Here is a 22,091-nt window from a genome sequence, read left to right on the forward strand (position 1 = left end):
GACGCTATTGCAAGAGAAAGATATAACAAAAAATGTAAACATATGTTGGACGTGATCCTTACGTTATGAAGAGGAGCGATTTTTCAACTGAATTGAAAGATTTGCCTGTAACATTACGTTTGTCTTCAGTTACAGGGGTAACTTACAAACTCAAAGAAAAGAAGAAACAATTACTTTGACTTTACAAAGTTCGGAAACTGGTACGTTACACAAACATAGCCCCATAAGTTGTATTAACTCACCTTTGACGAAGTGAATACTCATAGGCGTCGATTTCAGTGGGGACGCGTACCCACCAGATTTCGTCAGAGTCATTTTGTACCCACCACTTTTAACTTAACGTCCATAATAATTGGATTTTAGGTTAGATTTTTTTTTTATACAGTTTTCAGTGGTTATGAGGAGCAATATGAGAGAGAAATTTGGTGATCGTTGTTTAGGTAGGCTACATTAAACCAAAGATTTTTCAGGACTTATAAAGCCCATGAGAACCGTGAGGAGTCAACCCACAGCCGCTCCGCTGCCCTGCTGAAAATGTGAAGCAGAAACGTCAGATAATGTCAGATTAATGTCAGATAACGTCCATAATAATTTGACATTTGGTTTGATTTTTTTACCGTTTTCAATGGTTATGAGGAGCAATATGAGAGAGAAATTTGGTAATCATTGTAACATTAAACCACGTCATGTCATATTGTCAACATGGTAGGCCTGCTTATGAAGCAGAATAGTGGGTCATAAGTCTAATGCTTTTTGAAAACTTAAGGCTTTCTTCTTCATAAAACGAGTCGGACATCATCACATTTTTGTATACATTTTTATTTATTTACATTAGTAAGCTACAGGACATAGTCTTTCAAAACATGACCTGCGCGAAAGAGAAAAAAATAAATAAAGCGTCATTGTACCCAGCACATTTCAAACCAAACTGACGCCCATGTGAATACTGCACACACGGGCATTTTCCGATTCGGCTCCTCCCAGACACAGGCTTAGGTTTGCAAGCCATTTTTTCCGGCGTTTTTCTGTCAATTTCTTGCATTTTTCCCCCTTATGAACAACAACTTTTGGTACACGATAAAAACTCCTCGTGGTTTCTCGGTTTGATCGATTTGAGCAACCATAAACGACGCGAAACATAGGCATTTTGAGTTTGTTATAGTGCTTCCTAAATGTAGCACATTACTTCCTGCCCTCCATCTGCATTTCGCGCCATGGCAACGCAGTGACGTGACGTCATATGCAAACAAGCTATTGACTCATTTGTTTCTATTTTTATTGTGTAGGGAAGCATCTGAGAAAAGGTTGATGCCTAAAGGAAATATATCTGAGGTGAGAATGCACACCGTTTGTAAAATGTTACGTGTTTTAATGAGGTCCTATTATGAGTTTTTCAATTTTCCTCTTTCTTTAGTGTGTAATGTTGCAGTTTGAGCATGAAAAGCTCTGAAAGTCCCTCCAGCGGAAGTTATTCTCTATATCAGTGTCACTGTTTCTGAACTCCCTGAAACGCCTTCATTGTAGTCTTGAGTTTTCTTCCGGGAACGAACACGTCACAATATTCCTCATTTAAATAATTCATACGCAGAATAAAGGGGCGGGGCCTGGTTGAGTTAGTTAGTAGTGTGTTGAAACTGGCGGTTATGGTACATTTCCCAAACACGATCAAAGCACTTGACCAATCACAACACACTGATCCAGCCGACCAATCAGAGCACAGTATGCTTTTCAGAAGGAGGGGCTTCATAGAGACAGGAACTAAACAGGGGTGCGTTTCCCAAAGCCAACTACAGTATGATCACAAGTTCCGTCACTACCAATAGAGTTCAATGGAAATTGCGATCATGGTTGGCCAACGATGCTTTTGGGAAACACATCCCAGAGCGTTACTGACAGACTGAGAAGAGACGAGCAGCAACAATGGAGAATATGAAAAAAAAAATGTTTTTTAACATACAAGCATTAAAAACTTTTCTAGTAGAGCCCAAAAACAAAATCAAGACTAAGAGTGCATAATATGGCCTCTTAAAGACATGGTTGACCCAAAAAAAATTTTAAATTGAAATTGAAATCAAATTGATTTCATCATCCTTTACTCATTCTCTTGTCATTCCAACCATATATTCTTTCTTTCATGAACTTATATCATTGGTCTGACTTGTAAAATAGTGCATTTTTTAACACAAGCACAAATGAGATTTAAAGGGATAGTTCACCTAAATGAAAATAATGCCATCATTTATATTTTAACTATTCATTCATAACTATTCATCGTTTTAACTATTCCTGTAGTCCTCGCAATTCTCATTACCACAATGCTAGGGGGAAAACATTCTTTAATGTAATGCAAAAAAATTATTTAAATTGTATTTAATTTGTTTATTATTTATACATCACGGTCGTATTTGTCAAGCTTCTTTTAAGCGTATTTAAATAAATAAAAATATTATTTAATGGAAAACAAATTGTATAATTAAAACAATGTTACAATGAAAAAAGTATTACATTTCTTTATCCAAAATATAATATATGTACATAATATATGTTAAAAAAATCTCCCTTTTGAATTTAAGTCTGGCAGATGTGTCATTTGACTTCAAAAGTTTTATTTACTATTTTTATTTTTGATATTCTACCATAAAGTTGTTGTTTTTTCTACCATTTTTGGAGCTTATCAGAGAAAACTATCTTCTTTGGTTGTAAGGAAAAGAGCAGATTTTCTACCAAATGTTTTGTGCAATGTTTTGAAATTACATAAGAAACTGTAAATTTTGGAATAGATTATTTTTGAAAGCATCTCCATTTGTACAACAGCTATATTCAGATGATTTGTACTGTAAATGCAGTCATAGTTCTGCAGAACACTGACGACACCTGATCTCGAAATAAACTTGATATGTTTTGAATGATCTTTATTTTGATTGGCCGACCGTTCTCACTCTCTCTGCCAGACATGCATGCATCTGACCCAGCCAAGCACACGCCACCATTTCATAACAGATGCAAGGGTAACCAAAGAGGTGGCGGCCCTTTAATAATGCATGCTGGCCTTTCAGGAGCAACCATCCTGCACCTGCTGCTACACCGTCCCTTCAGAGCCTTCAGCTGTGCACGCAGGGAAGAAAGAGGAGGATAAAGCCCCGGGCCGGCCCTTCACGGAGAGGACGGAGCGAGTGAAACCCAGCACCCTCGCTCACCACATGGCTCCGATCCTGGGGCGTTTCTGTGCAGAGGTGGAGCGGCCAGTGTCTCATTATCTCTTCATCTCTGGCACGCTCCATCAGTGTCAACTTTTGTCCTTTAAAGAACGCGTGACGTTTACGGGGCGCTCGTACTGACAGATGCCACTAACACATGCTTTGACATGTTCACGCTGGAGCAAGCTCGTGATAAAGACGCAATAACTGATGGTGAAATGCAACCTCTCCGACATATGCACAACACAAGTGTTTGTTTGGAGGAACAAGCGTTTGGAGACTTGCCATGCCCAGAGGAAAGTTTTATAGCTCAGACGATGCGCACAATTTGGTAACACTTTACAAAAAAACATGAACTAACAATGAACAATACTTCTATGGCATTTATTAATATTAGTCAATGGTAATTTCAACATTTACCAAAACATTTTTAAAATTCAAAATTGCATTTTTTAACATGCATTGCAATGAACAAGATTAAACAAGATTAATAAATTCTTTAAAATATAGTGCTCATATAGTTCATGCATTAACTAATGTTAACAAATGAGACCTTATTGTACAGTGTTACAAGTATTTTTTATAAAACATGCATTTTGAGATGTTTCTCCTAAACGTCCTAACTTAATTAATCTATCTATCTATCTATCTATCTATCTATCTATCTGTCTGTCTGTCTGTCTGTCTGTCTGTCTGTCTGTCTGTCTGTCTGTCTGTCTGTCTGTCTGTCTGTCTGTCTGTCTGTCTGTCTGTCTATCTATCTATCTATCTATCTATCGTATCTACACAGTATATACAGTATCTTATCGGTCATGTACAGTATATAGCCTAGTATAAACTTTAAAGATTACTGGAACATTTTTCTAAAGAGAAACGTTTGCGAAGCAGAAGACAAAAGCAAAAGTCTCCATTTGCTCTCCAATTAATCTTGTTGATATATAGATGAAACAAGTTATTACAGAGACTTGAGTTATTAAAAGTTTTTTGTATTGCTATGTATGTGAATGTCAGTGGTTGAAGTTTTAGTTTTTATATAGTACACGCAGGGTCCTTAATTAACACTCAAGTGACACATGCAAGTAAAATGTGTTTGGCAATTAAAATAAAACATTTAGGAACTGCAACTTTAGGTGGTTTATGTCAAAGAATGTTAGCTATTAACAAACATGATTCAAATCAAACACACGAACCATCCTAAATAAATCATCGGTCGCAATCACGCCAAACTTCATCTAGCACATCTAGGTTAATGTCCTCGAGTAATATTCCTCACGTTACGCAAGCACAGAAATACGAGGAACTAAATGGCGATGTGTCTTCACATTTTTCTGACAGGTGCAGTTTTTCAGAGAGACGAGGACCGGCTCATCTCGTGTTTTCCGCTGCGAGTGACACGATGACCTGCGCTGTCTGTCACAAAAATGCAAGCGATGACATTGTCATAGGAACTAAAATACTTTTTTTTTTTACATAAAAAATAATGCAGAATGTCAGAGATGGGCCAGTGGTTAGTAAATGTGCTCTGACAGGTTGCGCAATAGTGCTTGTGTGCTGGTCGTCCATTTTTCCCATTCTTTCACTCTCCTCTGTTCAATTCAAAAATACATTTTCCTCCCTGATACAATACATTTATGGCTGGTAAATGATCTCAATTCACTCATCTTTAAGAAAGGAAGGTTTGATTTTCAGTGTTGAGTGTTTTTTGAAGTTTTGAAGTGAAAAAATTGCAGGATAGCATAGAAACTATTTCTGAAGAAACGCACATGGTCTCGGACAGACAGCAGAGATGACAGAGAAAAGAGGACTTCTCTTCTTCATCTGGACTTATTTCACTTCACGAAATAATGATGAAGAAACACGTGACATTTATTAAATGCTAGTAGTGAATTTTGTGGTGTTTGATATAAATGTAAACTATAAAAGCTGTTCAATGTTTGATCATGCTCTACAACTGTTGTAAACAAATGGAAAACAAAAATTGATAATGTGCAGTTCAAGTCAATGATAATAGTGATGGGAAAAGTTTTTCCATTTATCTTTTAAGTCACACAAACTTTTCATTTATTAAAAGTATTGTAATTGGCAGAGATCATGCTGTTTTATTGTATCTAATTTATATATTTTATATATATATATATATATATTTTTTAAGGTTAAGTGAAGCCCAGAGACTCACAGTTTGAGCTCCGTCTGACTATAGTATGGATCCCACAGTTTGAGCTCCGTCTGACTATAGTATGGATCCTGAATGCTCTCAACACAGGCTTCAGACACACTGATCTCATTTCCAAGGCAGAATATGACGGTGAGGTCTTCAGGCCCAAGATTATCATACATTCAATCTCTTTCTCTCTCTGGTATCTCCAGATGTGTTCTAAAACCTAGTGAGCTGCCTTACTGTCCACCCACTACATAGCCAGCATCCGCTAGGGCAGCATGGTCACTTAAAAGTAATTAAGTTTACATTTCTACATAAGGCAGAAATGGTGATCCTCAGTAGATGTTGGCATTAGCTAAGGATGTGATCTCATAAGCATAAAAATATTTAGGGCACACAAATATTTGTTAAAATTGAAGTTGTTATTGTGTTTTGGTATTAAAACATTAATCTTCTGTTTCATCCACTTTCTTGGATGTTTTCATGCAGCTTATAGCAATGCATTATAAGATTGAATTGTCTGTTAGAGATGCATGTAATGCTGTCAAAAATAACTTAGAAGGAGAAAATACTGCTTATATTAGTTTGTAATAATATGTCAGTTCAGGATAAACTTGATGGTACAGACAGCAATATAAAATAGGAGGATGTGCAATGTTAGAAGCTTTAAAGCGTTAGTTCACCCAAATATGAAAATTCTGTCAGTAATTACTCACCCTCATGTTGTTCCAACCCTGTAAAACTTTCGTTCCTCTTCGGAACACAAATTAAGATATTTTTTATTAAATCTGAGAGCTGGATCACTACTCCATAGGCTTCTAAGACACTATAACTTGCTGGCCCAGAAAATGTATTAAAGACATTGTTAATGGGCCTTGAGTCTTTTCACGTAGTGTTTAAGCGCAGCGCGTCTGTGTTGCACGTCACCACGTAGGCTCACTATTGGCCGACGCTGGTCATGTGTGTGATACGTGGTGACGTGCACATACGCGCTACTCTTAAACAAAAAGAAAAGAAAAGAAAAGACTCGAGGGCTAGAGAGAAGGAAATGAAAAGTGGAATAAAGTCGTTATTTTTGTTTGTTTTTGCGCACAAAACGTATTCTCGTAGATTTATAAACTTAAGATTGAGCCACTGGAGTCACTTGTTCCGAAGATGAACGAAAGTCTTACGGGGTTGAAACAACATGAGGGTGAGTAATAACTGACAGAATTTACATTTTTGGGTGAACTAACCCTTTAAGTCAATATTGTGTGCGGCGATATTAATATGCAAATATGCAAATAAGGACATTAACCCAGGGTTTAGGAATGTACAGTGTGAAATGTGAATGTACAGAATGTACAGTTAATGAATACCCAAGATTAATTGTTAACCCCGGGTAAATTATAAGCAATGTAAAATGTGAAGCAAGATAACCCAGGATTCCGTTTACCCTGGGTTTAGAACAATCCAGGGTTAAATATTTCAATGTGAAATTAATGTAATAATTTTTTTTTTTTTTTACTATTTTCCATTGTGAAATTGATTCTCAATTTGATCGTTTTATTCCCCCCAATTTAAATAATCTTTCTATTTTTATGTTATTGGATCTGTTTTATGCCAGAATATCTAATGGAAATTTAATTGTCCATACAGTAATTTGAACATGATTGGGTGTTCTGGTTGGTTGACAAAAAAAAAAAAAAAAAACTAAAACAAGAAAAAACATAATTATTCTGGTTTCTGGATATTTTGCTTGTTTTATTGTCCTGTCAAGCATATAAATTGCAAGAAATATTATTCTAGTAAGAGGAAACAATTATAATATTTCATTAAAAAATATTTTGTATTTTGCATTGTGAATTTGACTTTCACAAAATATATTTATTCCCCTAATAAAAAAAAAAAAAAAACATTCTATATTTATGCTATTGGAGCTATTTATGTCAGAATATCTACTGGAAATGAAATATTTCACAATTTGAACATGATTTATAACACACACTATGCTCATCAGCATCCCTTCATTAAAAACAACTAGTTGAAACACCAGATTCTGTTCAGGAACGACACTACGAACAAGCGTATGGAAATAAATAAACATCTAGCATGCTCATCAGCTTTGCGTGAGCGCTGTAATCCATCATGAGCCGGGAGTGAGGTGTCAGGACACACAGGTGTAACGACTCCATTAAGACCTCACACGAGATGACATCTCCTTATGCTCCACAACACTGATGTGACATCAGAGCGCATTACCCACAAACCTCTTCATCCACACCGTGCCCTGGAACTACTGAACAAACTCTGTTTACCAGGGGTCATGACAGCGGTGTGGCGTGATCGTGATGACTGTGTCTCACACACACACACACACACACACACACACACACACACACACACACACACACACACACACACACACACACACACACACACACACACACACACACACACACACACACACACACACACTTTCAAGGTGACTTAGGGATTGCAAATGATATCATTTGTGTAATCATGTTAAAACTGTTTTCAGAGAACGCTGTAGTGTCTTACAAGAAACCACTTTCACAAACAGTTTTCATCAGGTCCTACTACAGTAGATCAAGGATGGATGTTATGATATTAAGGGTTGTTTTTTTAAGGCAGAACTTTGCCTTTTTATTGTATTACTTTTTGTTTTGAACTGAAGTGTTACATAATGTAAAGCTGTTTTTGCCACACATTATGTAACAAATAAGAAGAGAAGAGAAAAAAAAGAGATAAAGTTCCTGTCATTTGTGAAGTATTTACCCGATTATCCAAAAAAAGTCATCGCCATATGGTTATTTATGTAGAAACCATATTTTCATTGAATTTTCATCATTGTACTTCTGTTCAAAAGTTTGTGTTTGGTAAGATGTTTACATGTTTTTGAAAGAAGTCTCTTATGCTCACTACATATAAAAAAATACAGTAGAAACTATGATTTTGTGAAACATTATAACAATTTAAGGGTTTTCTAACCCAAAGCTGGATTTTCAGCATCATTGCTCCAGTCTTCAGTGTCACATGATCCATCAGAAATCATTCTAAAATGATGATTTGCTGCTCAAGAAACATTTATAATTATTATCAATGTTGTGAATAGTTGTGCTCCTTCATGTTTATGGAAACCTTGATATGTTGTCTTATGAATTCTTTGACAAATACAAAGTTCAAAAGAACAGCATTTGTTTGACATATAAATATTTTGTACAATTTAAATGTATTTACTGTCAGTTTTGATCAATTTAATGCAATTAAAAAAATTGCTAACCCTAAACATCAACGCACAGTGCCTAAAACTAACTTTCTACCACACCTGCCAATCGCCGGTGACTTAAGAAAATATACCAGCCATAAATATATTTACCAGCCACTAAACATAGATTAATCCTTATTAAAGTTACAAAAGTTGTTCAGTCAAGAACAATTGTTTGATTAACATTAAAAACACACAGCAGCAGGAATATTAGGCTACTGTCACTTTAAGAGCTAATGCACAGATCCAATATACTGTTACACGTGCGTTTTATTTCTCAGCTGTTTACATTCACTTAATAACACATAATTGACTATCTTATGTTTACAAGACGGGCATTTTGACATAATTTTGTTTGAATATGTCTGTTCAAGCGCAAGAAGACGTGAAAGAGTGACTGATTCGGTATTCACGCCGTCTGAGATGCGGATTTCAGGGCTTGTGCTTCGGATGTTTGCGCACAGAAAACTTCCTATAGCGGGAGAGTAATGAATTGAGTTCCCTTTCACGTCTTCTTGAGCTTGAATATTTAAAGATATTTAAAGTGTCTGCTGATAGACACCATTTCATATACTTGCCAACACTGTTTTTAACACGCATCTGGCGCTTGCGAGTGTTCATTTTAGGCCCTCTGCATGTTTGATTACCAAAAGTCTTATCAGATCCTCCTTAATATTAGAGGTGCTTCTTCTCCTTAACAGGTCATCATCGAGGTGCTTTATCTATCTCAAATTTAATCACACCTTCTTTATAATTCATATCTTTCGATGAATAGCCAGCTCAAGGTTCCTGGCACAAGCTTGGGTCTCAGGTGAGCGACGCAGCTGATGTGATGTATTGTTAGCCCGTGTGTACAGGGTGTTGAATTTCACTCTCAGCTTGATAGCACTCTTTAACCGAACCTCTAATGATTCCTTAATGAGGCTCAGTCTGCTTTTCAGTCCCACTTTTATGCTAGCTAAAACGCTGCTTATTAATATCTACGTACGGGAGAAATGTCTGTTTAAATCGCCCTACACCAGCTGCTATTAAAGTGCAGTATTCAGCTGAAACTGCAAAGGAGAGTCATTAAACAATGGTGTTAATATATATTCCCCAGCTAAAGTCATTGTTAAAGGTTTTCTTTCTATCTGAGCACGTACAACCATCGACTTTCTCCCAGTACATACATATTTCTAGTTATCTATCAGTGGTATTCCAATCACTATTACTGAGATGTGCTGCGATCTGTTTAAAACGTTGAAACTTACATTAGAAAGACAGTTCACCATGTATATTTACAGCCGGTATCCCTCTATGGTACATTGCCAGTATATGTCAACCTGTTAATTTCCTTGCATTGTTGCAATTAAAAGGGTCTTTAACTAAAAATATGCTGTTTTTAAGCCACATGGCATGATTTTTTTGTCTTTTGATATATAAAAACACAATGCTAGGGTGTTTGTCATGGCATTTCTAAGGTTGCTAGGGTGTTGCTAGGGTGTTCTGCATGGTTGCTAAGAGGCTAAAAAATTCCAGCCCACTCTATGATATTCTGGTCTCTATTGTCCTCCCAAGTGAATAAATGTTAAATAGTTAATGAATGTATTATAATGTTGTATGGAGCAAGTTCATGTCAGAATATCTAGTCAAAATGAAATGTCATCATTGGAACATAATGCAGATGGATACGGAGAGCTCATGTAAGGCACACTGGGCTCAGGCTCATCAGTACGGCATCTTCCCGTGTAACTGTTCAAACACTGTTAGCATAAGAGCTGATCTGGGCTCTAGCAGCAGGCGCTGGCGTGTGTTTTGCTTTAATCCTGTGTGTTTGAAGGGATTGGACAGGCTGAGGGCTGAAGTTGACTGAGTAGCTCAAGGCGGGTGTAAGGATGCCCACATTAGTGAGTCTGCTTCACTGCACACTTCAGCTGAAATCAGCTTTCCTCCCCACCAAATGAGGCGCTTACGATATTGTAGCAGAGATGGGCGAAAGAAGAAAAAAAAAAATGCCGAAACAAAAGGATAAAAGATAGAGAGGCAGTGTGAAAAAAGAAACACACTACTTGCATTTCGTGCTCTGTTCCAAAACCTAGTGAACTGCCTACCTAGACAGTATTTTAAGGCGGTGGCAGATTAAACTGCTTATACAAATATATTGACTTCTCTCAATACCGTAAAGTATTAAAACTTGAGCATTTTACTAGAGATGTAACAAAACACTGCCCGACCCCAAAAATAAATAAATTAAAAATTCACAGTTTGGATTCAAATAGGCAATTGCTTCAGAGTCTATGATTGGATCATATTTGCAGCGATTATTATGTTTCTAGCATGTTATATGTTTGGCAACAGTTCTTCTAACCCTTGTTGATGGAGTGTGTAGCTTTTCATTTCTTAAACAACCATGTATGAAGACACATCATGGCCATATTTTAGGATGGCAATGTCAAGATTAATCCGGCTCAAATTGTGAAAGAATGGTTGTGAGGGAGAATAAAGAATCATTTTCACACATGAATCGGCTCTTCTGAGTTCAGATCTTAAATTCATTGAAAGTCTTTGGGATGTGCTGGAGGAGACTTTACAGAGTGCTGGACTCTTGCATTGTCAATACCAGATCTTGACCAAAAACATGGTTGTATAAGAAATGAAAAGCTACACACTCCATCAATTAGGGTTAGAAGAACTGTTGTCATATAACATGCTAGAAACATAATAATCACTGCAATAATGATCCAATCATAGACTCTTAAAGGGATATTTCACCGCTGGAAAGATGAATGTGTATTTAAATTGGGTCATTTATGTAGTAGAAATGTGAAATTATTTTAGAAGTTGGAGCCTTCTAGACTGAGAAAAGCCAGAAAATTTATTTTTGGCTCATGTGGATGAAAGACAACAACTCCCAGAATGCACTTGCTTCGCTGCCCTACGAGGACACTCCCAAGCCACGCCTACCGGTTACAGAGGGCAGTATCGGAAGAAATTACACAACTAGGCAACTAGTGACTCGAAACTGAAAAGACGGCGTTTTATCGTGAGATCCCCCTATGAGCGTGTTGAGGACATGCGGAACGAGCTCCTCCTACTGGCTGGAGTCTCTCGCCTCTGCACAAAAAAGCCTCTTATGAGGATAAATGACGATTTTTGCGTCATCAGAGACATGAGAGAGGGAAGCACGGTCATTCCAAAATACTACCAGGTTTCTACTTATACAAAGCTTAATGCTAATCGGTGAAGTATCCCTTTAAGCAGGGTTCTGCGCTGTCCTGCAGAGTTTAACTCCAACCAGCTCCAACACACCTGTTTGAAAGTTTCTAGTATGCCTAGTGAGACCTTGATTAGCTGGTTCAGGTGTGTTTAATTGGGGTTGGGAGCTAAACTCTGCAGGACAGCGGCCCTCCAGGACCGAGATTGGTGAACCCTGCCTTTAAGCATTAGCCTATTTAAATCCAAACAGCGACTTTTTCTTTGGCCGGACAGTGTATATACAGTTCTATTGTGTCACAATATATCGCAATACAAAAATGCACCAATATGTGTCATGGAAAGCGAAACTACTGTATGTATTGTGTATAGTTCACCCAAAATGAAAGTTTAAATTAAGCATTAAATATGGTAAACCCAGAAGCATTTATGTATGCTTGTTATCAGTTTAGTTTAGCAGCATTTAGTTCAACACCAAGCTTTACTGGAAACAATTCTTTCATTGAGTTTCAAATGCACTTCATGTGAGTAGCACTATTTTGTAGGATGCAGTCCATTAATGCAATATCCCATTCTGTGTGAACAGCCTCTTATGCCGATATCAGTCTGATTTTGGCATGATCTGCTTGACGTAGGGTGTCGTGGTGATTCGTAAACGACAATGGGCGTCAGGACGCAAGAATCGATTGTTTCATCTCGTATAGAGAGTCATAGTGGACGACAACCGACACCACATCTGCAACGCTTCATAATGTCACGACAGAGAGACTAGCATGTTTAATTTCTCCGTCACATCTGTGAAGTTGACTTCTTACTACACAGAATTAAGAGCACAGGAGCACAGAAGCTCTTCCTTACACAGCTTTCAAACATGCCGAAACGAAAGAGACAATGATATTGGTGCTGCTACTGTAGGTGGAATTATGCAATGGAGGAAAGATTCGTGGAGCTCCTGTCTTTATAATAGTTTGTGTGTCAGGATGATGTTTCCTCGAGAGACAACCTGACAAACTGAAAAAAAGATAAATGCTGGTGAACGACAGCAGAGGTGCTTCAGCAACCCGGTGAATACTGGAAAATAGCATTAGGCAAGTACAACCATTGTTTGTTCACGCTCTTGTTTCCCAAAGTCAGTCTCTTCTCAGCAAAGACGGCAAGCGCTGATTGGTCGAGAAGCAGCGTGTAGTCGGATATGTTTTTTGTCCACGACATGACAAGAATTTATGAGTCAAAATCACATAATCTGACAAAGTGAAAATCGTAACAGACAAAAATATTGTGTAGTGTGAACCGGGCATTAGTGTGCAAGCAGTAGATACTTGGTTTCGGAACAGAGCCATTCTTTCTGTTTATGTCTCTCTCTCTCTCTCTCTTTTTTTTTTTACACAGAGCAAAACCGCCAACAGGAAAGCATGGGGTTGGACTCACCGTCTTTGCGATGGTACGTAATCTCCACTTTCCGTTCCTCTGACCCCAGGAGAGCCTGAGCCACCTGAGAAATCGCGTGTCTCTTGGTTTGCTCTCCATGTAGGAAGTCACATGTACAGGGTTTCTGCATGACGTCCGGCCGCGAGAATCCCGTCATCTCACAGAATCCGTCATTACAGTAGATAATAGCACAGTTCTGGACCCGAGCATTGGCTATGATGAACTTCTTATCTGTAAACAACCAAACATCACATGAAATCAGGCTTGGATAAACGTTTGAGTTACGTTGGGTATCACAGTTTGAGACATTGTTCAGATCTCTTCTGACAGTATAGAAGAAACTCATGTGAGATTTTTGTCCTGAGCAAAAGAGGACATCCAGTTGATCTTTCACTGCAGTTTAAGCAAAAAGATCTTGTGCAAATATAACCAAATTGACAAATAAGCATGGAATTCTGACTTTCATCAAACTGACCAGATAACAGTCTATACTAGTGATTCCCAAGAAAAGGTATGTGTACTCCAGGGAGCACTTGGAAAGATTTTAAAATTACTATTTTTATTGGATTGGATTTGGATTTGATATAAAAATAAATTAATCCGTCGGGATTTCTCTGGTAAAGTTTTTCCATTATTGCCCCCAGAACTCTGAAAACTAATTAAAAGACAAACAAGCTCAAGTAAATACGTTTATTATCCACAACATTGGTTGTTTTCAATTCATAAGTTAATAATAATAGACTTACAGTTTATAATATTTACGATAATGCTAAACAGAATCCAGTATAACATGAGCTAACGTTAAGTCAAGCAAGGTGGAGAAACAGTGACTGAGACACGATAAAAACATTTTAAGAGCATTATTTTTACCGCAACTGACAAACAATTGAAGTTGTATAGTTTCATATTTTGTTTAATATTAGTGACTTTTTAAATAATTACTTATTATATTTTTAATATTTTAATGTATTGTATTGTTTATTTTTATTATCAATGTAATAAAAATGTATAATATTTTACATAATTTCAATTTTATTGTATTTTAATGTTTTATTGTTGAATTGCATCATAAAATTTAACCTAAGATATTTGTGATATCAATTTAGCAACTGTACAGCTTATATAATGAGTGCTTAAAAACCCCTATGCCATAAAAATCCTCTAAATATGCTCTGAGCAGTCCAGATATCCCTGCGTATGTGTGTAATCTTCAGAATGAGAGCATAATTCATCTAAACACACAGGCAGAGTATGTTGTCATTCATGCATTACAATGGTATAGCTGCTTTGTACATATAGAGTCATCTGACAGATGTATCTAAAGTGAAAACACTAAAAAGCCACAATGCTGTTCTGTCGTGACTCTATATCACATAGGCTAATTGTATATACTAAGTAATCCCATTTATTATTTTTTATTTGCAATAGTGTTTTAAACCTTATATAAAGGGACAATCGAGCATGCACAAAACTGGATAGTGAATGCGTTCAACAAAGCAACTGTTTACTTTCCTTAAATGTATAGGCTATAAAGGGTTTATGTGCATGTAAATATAGCACAGGTTAGCTATATTTGTCTATGTGTGTTAATACTAGCACTTCCTTTATCATCTAAACGATATGGAGACAAAGAATAAAGAATGTTTGATTTGTGATACTTACTCTGTCCCTCGAATTTCCGTATTATTATTCCAAGAAAGGTATTCTGAGGAGCGACATGACCTCTCCGTACAGGCATGATTAAAACAATCTTCAGCTGCTCATCCAACAAAACAAAACGCGAACCTCCTCAAAGTTATCGCTGCATCTGAACGGCCGCTCTTTGTCCGATCTCTCTCCACTTCCACGGTGCTTTCGCTGGCGTGAACTCACTTACGGTGGCTGTAGTCACATGCGTGTCGGAAACCTTGGCTGAACTCCTCGAAACCGACAGGCATCGGTGATGAGGAAGAGTCTGCTGAGATTGGGATGGAGAAGCATCGCTGTGTGTTGCTGAACGCGTCTGGAAGACTGTGTGTGTGTGGTGGTGAAGCGCCTCTAGGGGCTTTAACTGAGCTCCACCGCCCCGGGCTGAAACTAAACTCACCCCAGCGCGCTGTCAGCCTCAGCGGCGCTCATCTCCTCGATCATAGGCTACAGTACGTAAAGAGGGTTGAGTTTGCGCGCTCGTGACTCCTGCATTCGTGGCCGTTTTTCTGAGCATCCAAAGTGTTCGAAAAAAGTAACCAGCTAACACAAATATGTTCTAAGAACGTTCAAGAAGGTTCTCTGAAGAACCTTCTTCTCTGAACGTTCTTCAAGAACCTTCTCCGAACCTTCAAAACGTAGCCTAATTTTTTTTTTTTATGTTTTAAACATTCTCTTGATTATTCGAACGTTGAAAGAACATAAACATTCCATTTTGCAAACATTATGGAAATGTTACTTTTGAATGTTCTATAAACATTCTAAAACACGAGGTGCGTTCCAATTCGCGTAGTCTACTTGTGCACTATTCTATGCCGTTTTGTAGTAGCCTATAAATAGTGTGAATAGTGTGTTCACATTGAAATTTCCAAAAAGAAAAAGTGCATTTTAAATGGCTGCCCAAATTAACCGAAAAAACAACAACAACCGATTGCGTCTGAAATCTCATACTTCCCAACTATAGCCTATTGCCTTGTAGGTGACAAAAGAAGAATGTCTGAATTACAGTAGCTACTTATAAAAGTACCTGGATGACCAGTGAGATTCTGAAGAGTCCATATGATGACAATTTACTATCCCATGAGGCCACAGGAGAAGATTTATGAATGGTAGTGAAGCAAGGCAACTGATGCTGGTAGGTCACAATCACATGATAATGACACCATGGCGAATGTAGTATGTCTAAATAACATTCATACTACACACATTCATACTGTATAGACAACGCTATCTCACGACCAATTCGTACGAATTCGTATGAGTGATTAAAAGGGGGCTAATTCATACAAATTCGTACAACCTCACTCTAACTCATAATTCTAAGAAAAAAAGACTGACTTTATATCACGCAATTCTGACTTTATAACACACAATTGCGAATATCACGCAATTCTGAATAAAAGGTCAAAGTGAAAAATTTTCAGATTTCAAAGTCTCAATTATCTTTTTTATTTTTTATTCAGTGGTGTAAACAAACTTCCATAATACTTGTATCCAAAACCAAAGTTCTAAAGTTTGTGCAAGACATAACTCAACAGAAGATTACTGACAGAATTTCGACTGTGGATTTCAATGATTTGCACCCAGAGTTATATTAATGCCACTTTCTTTATTTGTTTTGAAAGGCAAAACATACTTAATTTTAACAAAAGTTTACAAATACGCATTCAAATTTCAATTTTTTAAATAATATTTTTACTGTAAAAATATAACAGATTTTTACTGTGACTTTTTGGGTTAAATTTCTTATTATTAATATCATTATTATTAATAATGTACAGTCATTGTTTCTTGGCTAAGAATTGGCTAACTGTGGCACCAAATGACAATTTGGGTTGAACAAGATGAAGCAATTGTGTCTAAAAATGACCAATAGAAAATCCGTCAGATTGAAAGTCACTTTTTTTAAGTCATTTTATCATTTAAAATGTATCCATAATTATGGATACATATTATACCAGTAATGTATCAGCTCAAATCTTAGCAGTTGCAATGCAGTGAACTGTCCATGGTCCTGAAAAGCCCTCCACAATATTCCCACTCTATATGACCATACCAGACCTATTTTATGTCAACCCGGGATACGCCGATTATAAGCATGATACACATTTACTGAATGGGCTTCTCTGCTGCTTTATGGGTGTCTGCATTAATCCATATAGCCTACTAACAATTTCAAGCTAATCTCCAGCTTGGGCTCTGTGTGGCTTCAACAGCACTTAAAAAAAGAAAGAGAGAGTCAGAAAGAAAGACAAAGCAGAATGGAGAGCTTGTCTTAGTGGAACATCTGTCCCAGTATTTCAGTGAGGGCTGAAAACCCATCTGCTCCATTGAGAAAAAAAAACAAGAGGATGGACAGCATTGCAATGCAAATAACAACTACAACAACAACAACAGAAGCTCTTTTAGTGTCAGATTGAAGCGTTTCTGTGTCTTTGATTGATTTTTTAAAGATTTGTTAATGTAATCTCCATAATATCTCCTTTGTTTCTCATAGACAGCATTGAGAATGGAGAGCAAATGGAGACTTCTGCTTCTCTGCTTGTATCAAGCCAAGTCACCTTTATTTCTATAGCGCTTTATATTGTTTCAAAGCGGCTTCACAGCAGTAAACAGAGTCAGTGATGTAAACATGCACAATTCTGCTGTTAAGCAACTCTAAAAAGACAAGTGTCATTATTTTGCTCAATTCAGTTCAGTGTTGATTCAGTAACAGTGTCGATGTTGCAAAATCTATCAGTTATGTAACAAATTTGATTCAGCTATAAAGCAACTAGACAATAGTGTTATCATTCAGCACAATTCAGTTCAAGTTTTGTTCTCATCCAACATCTCAAACTGCAATTATTTCTCACCAAATAGACTGGAATTACTATCCACATTAATTTACAAAGTATACGTAAAATAGCACAGGGTTAATGATCCTAAAAGCAAGACATTTGAAAAGTCCTTAAAAATTCATTAGCCGAACCATTGGAGTTTAAAGTGTTTTGATAGTCTTCATGTTCAGAGTTTAATTGCGTGAGGAATTCACAGTGATGATGATAGAGGTGATCTGGGCTCTGGATACTGATAACAGAAAACAGAAAGTGTAGTGTTGCTATAGTAACCGCCTCAGACAAACCCCATTTCTGCGTGCCAATTTAGCGGCAGCTGGGAAATGTCAATTTTTGAAGGCTGGACTCCCTCTACCCAAACCTTTTGTTATGACTTCCTGTGGGGGAGTTCAGGTCTTAATTGGGGGGGGGGGGGTTAAACCCGTGTGTAATTCGTACCCTGATGCGAACGACTCAACTGCAGGTGTGAGTGTGAGACTCACACAGCTGTTGGAATGTGTCATCAAACATGGCAGCAGCTCAGAGTTACTTCTCACACGTCTGCTATTAGAGTCTGCATGATTCTCAGTGTCTCTTTGATTTGTTTCTGTTCGTATGAGGCAGGACATAATCTTTGCTTTTGCTTTTAATGTCCATATCCTGCGGTGAATCTTAGGAACATAAGAAAATCTATAGCATATGCTGTATATATTATATATTAGTGCTGTCAAATCAATTAATCGTGATTAATCGCATCTAACATAAAAGTTGTGTGTGTGTGTGTGTGTATGTATGTGTATATATATATATATATATATATATATATATATACACACACACATATATTTATATATATATGTGTGTGTTAGATGCAATTAGTTGCGATTAATCGATTTGACAGCACTAATATATATATAATGTATATACAGTATATATATATACTCTCTCTAGTTTTAGAACCATAAATTAAATGAAAGAACACTATAATATGAATTTTTTTTTTTTTTATTAATGCATCATTGTAGTATTTGTTGAGATACTTTTAATTTGTGCTTATTTAAATGAAAAAAAAAAGTATAATGATAACAATGTCACAGTAAAAAAACAACTTTTTCATTAATTTTCTTGATGCAAATTATAATCTAAAAATAGATAAAATATACATAACATTTTGACATTTTAAAATATATAATATGTACTCTTCTTAATTTGGGGTGAAATATGACCTGGTTTTAACGAGATGATTCTAGAAAGTGAAACCTGGATCTGGATTGTCGTCATCCTTGGATGCTTCATGAAAGCCAGCGCAGTGCAGCCACTCTAGAAGTGGTCGTTTCTGAAAGTACAGACAGTTTCAGAGCCATGATCGCTTACAGCTTTTCTTCCGCAGACTGATATGAGCTCTAAATCTGCTGAGCTGTCGGTCATGTGGAGATACGGCAGGTCTCCAAAGATCTGAGAGGCTGCAGTTTACCTAATAAAAGATTATTACTCTGAGGCATTGAATGAGAGAGCATGTGTTCATTTCAAATTAAACAGTGCATGTTGTGCAATCAGACTGAAATGACCAGGGGTCACTGGAATCTCACTTATGGTGACGCCATTTTCTTCATACTCTCTGTTTGTCTTTCTCATCTTCTGAGGGTTTTGATCTTCTCATGTGTGATCATCAGCTGATACCTGAGCTGAACATGAACTGATGAGGTTCATACGAGCTAAATTTCATGATGCACACTCACCAGAATCCAGGACTGTTGAGGTTAAGCCAGGTGAAGAGGACGTTACTAATCCTGCGTGTGTGTGCTTAAATGATGCATGGTGTGAGAGATGACCTGTTATGATTTACTCCCCATCTGGACGAGCAGCACTAACCTCAAAAGAAACTGACCATTTCAGACACTCCAGGTGTTTGATGTGGCCATATTTCTGAGAAACTGTGTTTTATCTTTGCTTTGTGCATTTTCAGGCTCTGAAAATGAGTACTGGCACATGACAGCTTGACTGAGATTTCATCCCTGAAAGCAGAGAAATTGTGATATTGACTAAAATGTGTGTCAGAAAGGATGCATGTTGCTGGGAAATATAGTCTGCAGCCTTCATGGCCTGAAAAGTGAAGATAAGCACAGTTTGTGTCCACCATGTGTTGTTGAAAATGCTTGAAAACACAAATTTCAATAGAAATTGTTAGATAAAGTGATACATTTTACCTAGGGGTGCCTCAGGGCTCAGTGCTTGGACCACTTTTCTTCTCCATCTACATGTCATCACTGGGATCTGTCATTGAAAAATATTGTTTTTCCTATCACTGCTAATGCTATGCTGATGACACACGCCTCTACCTCTCATTCCAGCCAGATGATCTGACGATAGCTGCTTGCATCTTCTTGCTGGATGAAGGACCACCTTCAACCCAGCCTTGCAAAAACAAAACTGCTTGTGGTCTCAACCATCCATCACAACTTCTCCATTCATTAGGTTTGTCAACAATGTAAAAAACGAATTCCCTTAGCAATGCCCTGGAAACCACCTAAAATACCATAGCAACGTCCTGGCAACCACCTAGCAACATATCAGCATTGTGAGCAGCATGTTTCGGTCAGAAAACGTCAGACTCTATCTGACTTTGCTGTTATCTCTGCAGTGATAGAGTCAGTGTTTTCCCTGCGTGAGAGAGCTTGACTAGTCTGTATTGCTCTTGATTGTTTCAAAAAGCTTCAGTTTTTCCCAGCGACAGGCTGCCATGGACCGTTCATTTCCCTTAATCTGTGGGAATGAGGAGCAATTGCCGAGCAGCAGGAGAGAGGAGCAGTTAATCCAACTCTCACTCCAGGGAGCACATCTATGCTGCACCCTTCTCATCTCTCTCCTTCACCTCAATCTCTCATTCTCTCTCTCTCCTTCGCTCCTGTCCATCACGATTAGGGTCAATGCCATCAGCCTTTTCAATAGCGATGTTTATCGCTCTCTTTGCCTTCCATCCCTTCATTCTCCGCCCAGTCATGTTTTCACACAGCGGTCTGGAGTTAAATGAAAGGAAAGATGATTGAGGAAAACAGCAGATTGTGTTGTCAAGTTTCCGTTCAGATAAATCTAAGCACATGCAACAAGCATGTGACGTTGCTTTCTGTTGCCGTCTTTTACAAAAGCAACACACTTGAGGCTCTTTTTCTGCTTGCATAAGAACACAGTTTACTGTTGCATGACATCACGTTGCTTGTTGCTTTAATGCACTACTGTTCAAAAGTATGATTTTATTAATGTTTTTGAAAGAAGTCTCATGCTCATCAAGACTGCATTATTTATTTATTTATTTATTTATTTTTTGGCCTGAAAGACTGCATTATTTTTTGTTAAAAAATTACATACTTATATATATATATATTTTTTTTTACAAATATTATTACAATTTAAAATAACTGTTTGAATTATTTTTTTTAAATGTAATTTATACCTATGATGTAAAGCTCGTCTTCTGAAACAACTTTGCTTTTCACCAAGGTCTCATATTTTCCACTCCACTCCATTCCTCTAATATGTACAGTAATTCCCACTTTTCATGAGCCAATCAATTCCCAATGTATGAATATCCCATATGTCAAAATTGAGAAAATGGATTGTGAATAGCCTTTCATGCTGACTAAATTTCAAAAACACAAGAACGGAGATACATTACCATTCAAACATTTTAAGTCAGTATGATTTGTTTTTTAAATAAGTTTTATGGAGCAAGGATGCATTCAATTGATCAAAAGTGTCAGTATAAAGGCTTTTATAGTGTTACAAAAGATTTATATTTCAAATAAATGCTGTTATTTTGAACTTTATATTCAACAAAGTGCTCTGAAGACTGTAGTATGCACTGAATACAATTACATTTCTAAATCACCTCAGAGGACTATTTACACATTTAATGTCCAGTGACACGGAGAGGAGTAAAGAAGCCAGAGCCATGGATCAAATTCACTCAATATATTGATTGGTCAAATGAAAGAATTAATTATTTGCTCACAATGTCAACAAAATGTAAATACGTCTCAAATCCTGAAAAAAAAAAAAAAAAAAAATGAAACAATTTCCTCAAAAATAAGCAAATCAGTGATAGTTAAAGGGATAGTTCGGTAAACGGAAGCTCAAGCATGTTCGCTTGATGAGTGAGAACCAATGAGGTTTGTTATTGTGCGATATAAAACAACTAATGCAACTGTGTTTAATGGTTTTAGAACAGCTAGATTTGGGCATTTTTCCAAGTAACACAAGGGCCGTATATTGTCATGGGTGCAGGGCTTGTTTTGAGTACAATGCAACACAAAGCTTCTTTTTTTCCCTTCTCTCCGTTCATTTAGAGA

At 37.1% G+C, this 22,091-nt stretch overlaps 1 protein-coding gene across 1 annotated transcript in view; it reads right to left on the reverse strand.

Moving 5' to 3' along the window:
• LOC308692077 (potassium voltage-gated channel subfamily H member 7) overlaps positions 1-15,411 on the reverse strand; it is a 97,428-nt gene extending 82,017 nt beyond the window's left edge. The window contains exons 1-2 of the mRNA XM_081367784.1: positions 14,906-15,411; positions 13,244-13,474 (exon numbers count right to left, since the gene is read on the reverse strand). Of these exons, the coding sequence (XP_081223910.1) occupies positions 13,244-13,474; positions 14,906-14,981 (307 nt within the window). The 5' untranslated portion in view covers positions 14,982-15,411. The remainder of the gene's footprint in view (positions 1-13,243; positions 13,475-14,905) is intronic.
• Positions 15,412-22,091: the final 6,680 nt, after the last annotated feature.

This window comes from Scardinius erythrophthalmus (genome assembly GCF_964197995.2).
Source record: "Scardinius erythrophthalmus genome assembly, chromosome: 6".
Lineage (NCBI taxonomy): Eukaryota > Metazoa > Chordata > Actinopteri > Cypriniformes > Leuciscidae > Scardinius > Scardinius erythrophthalmus.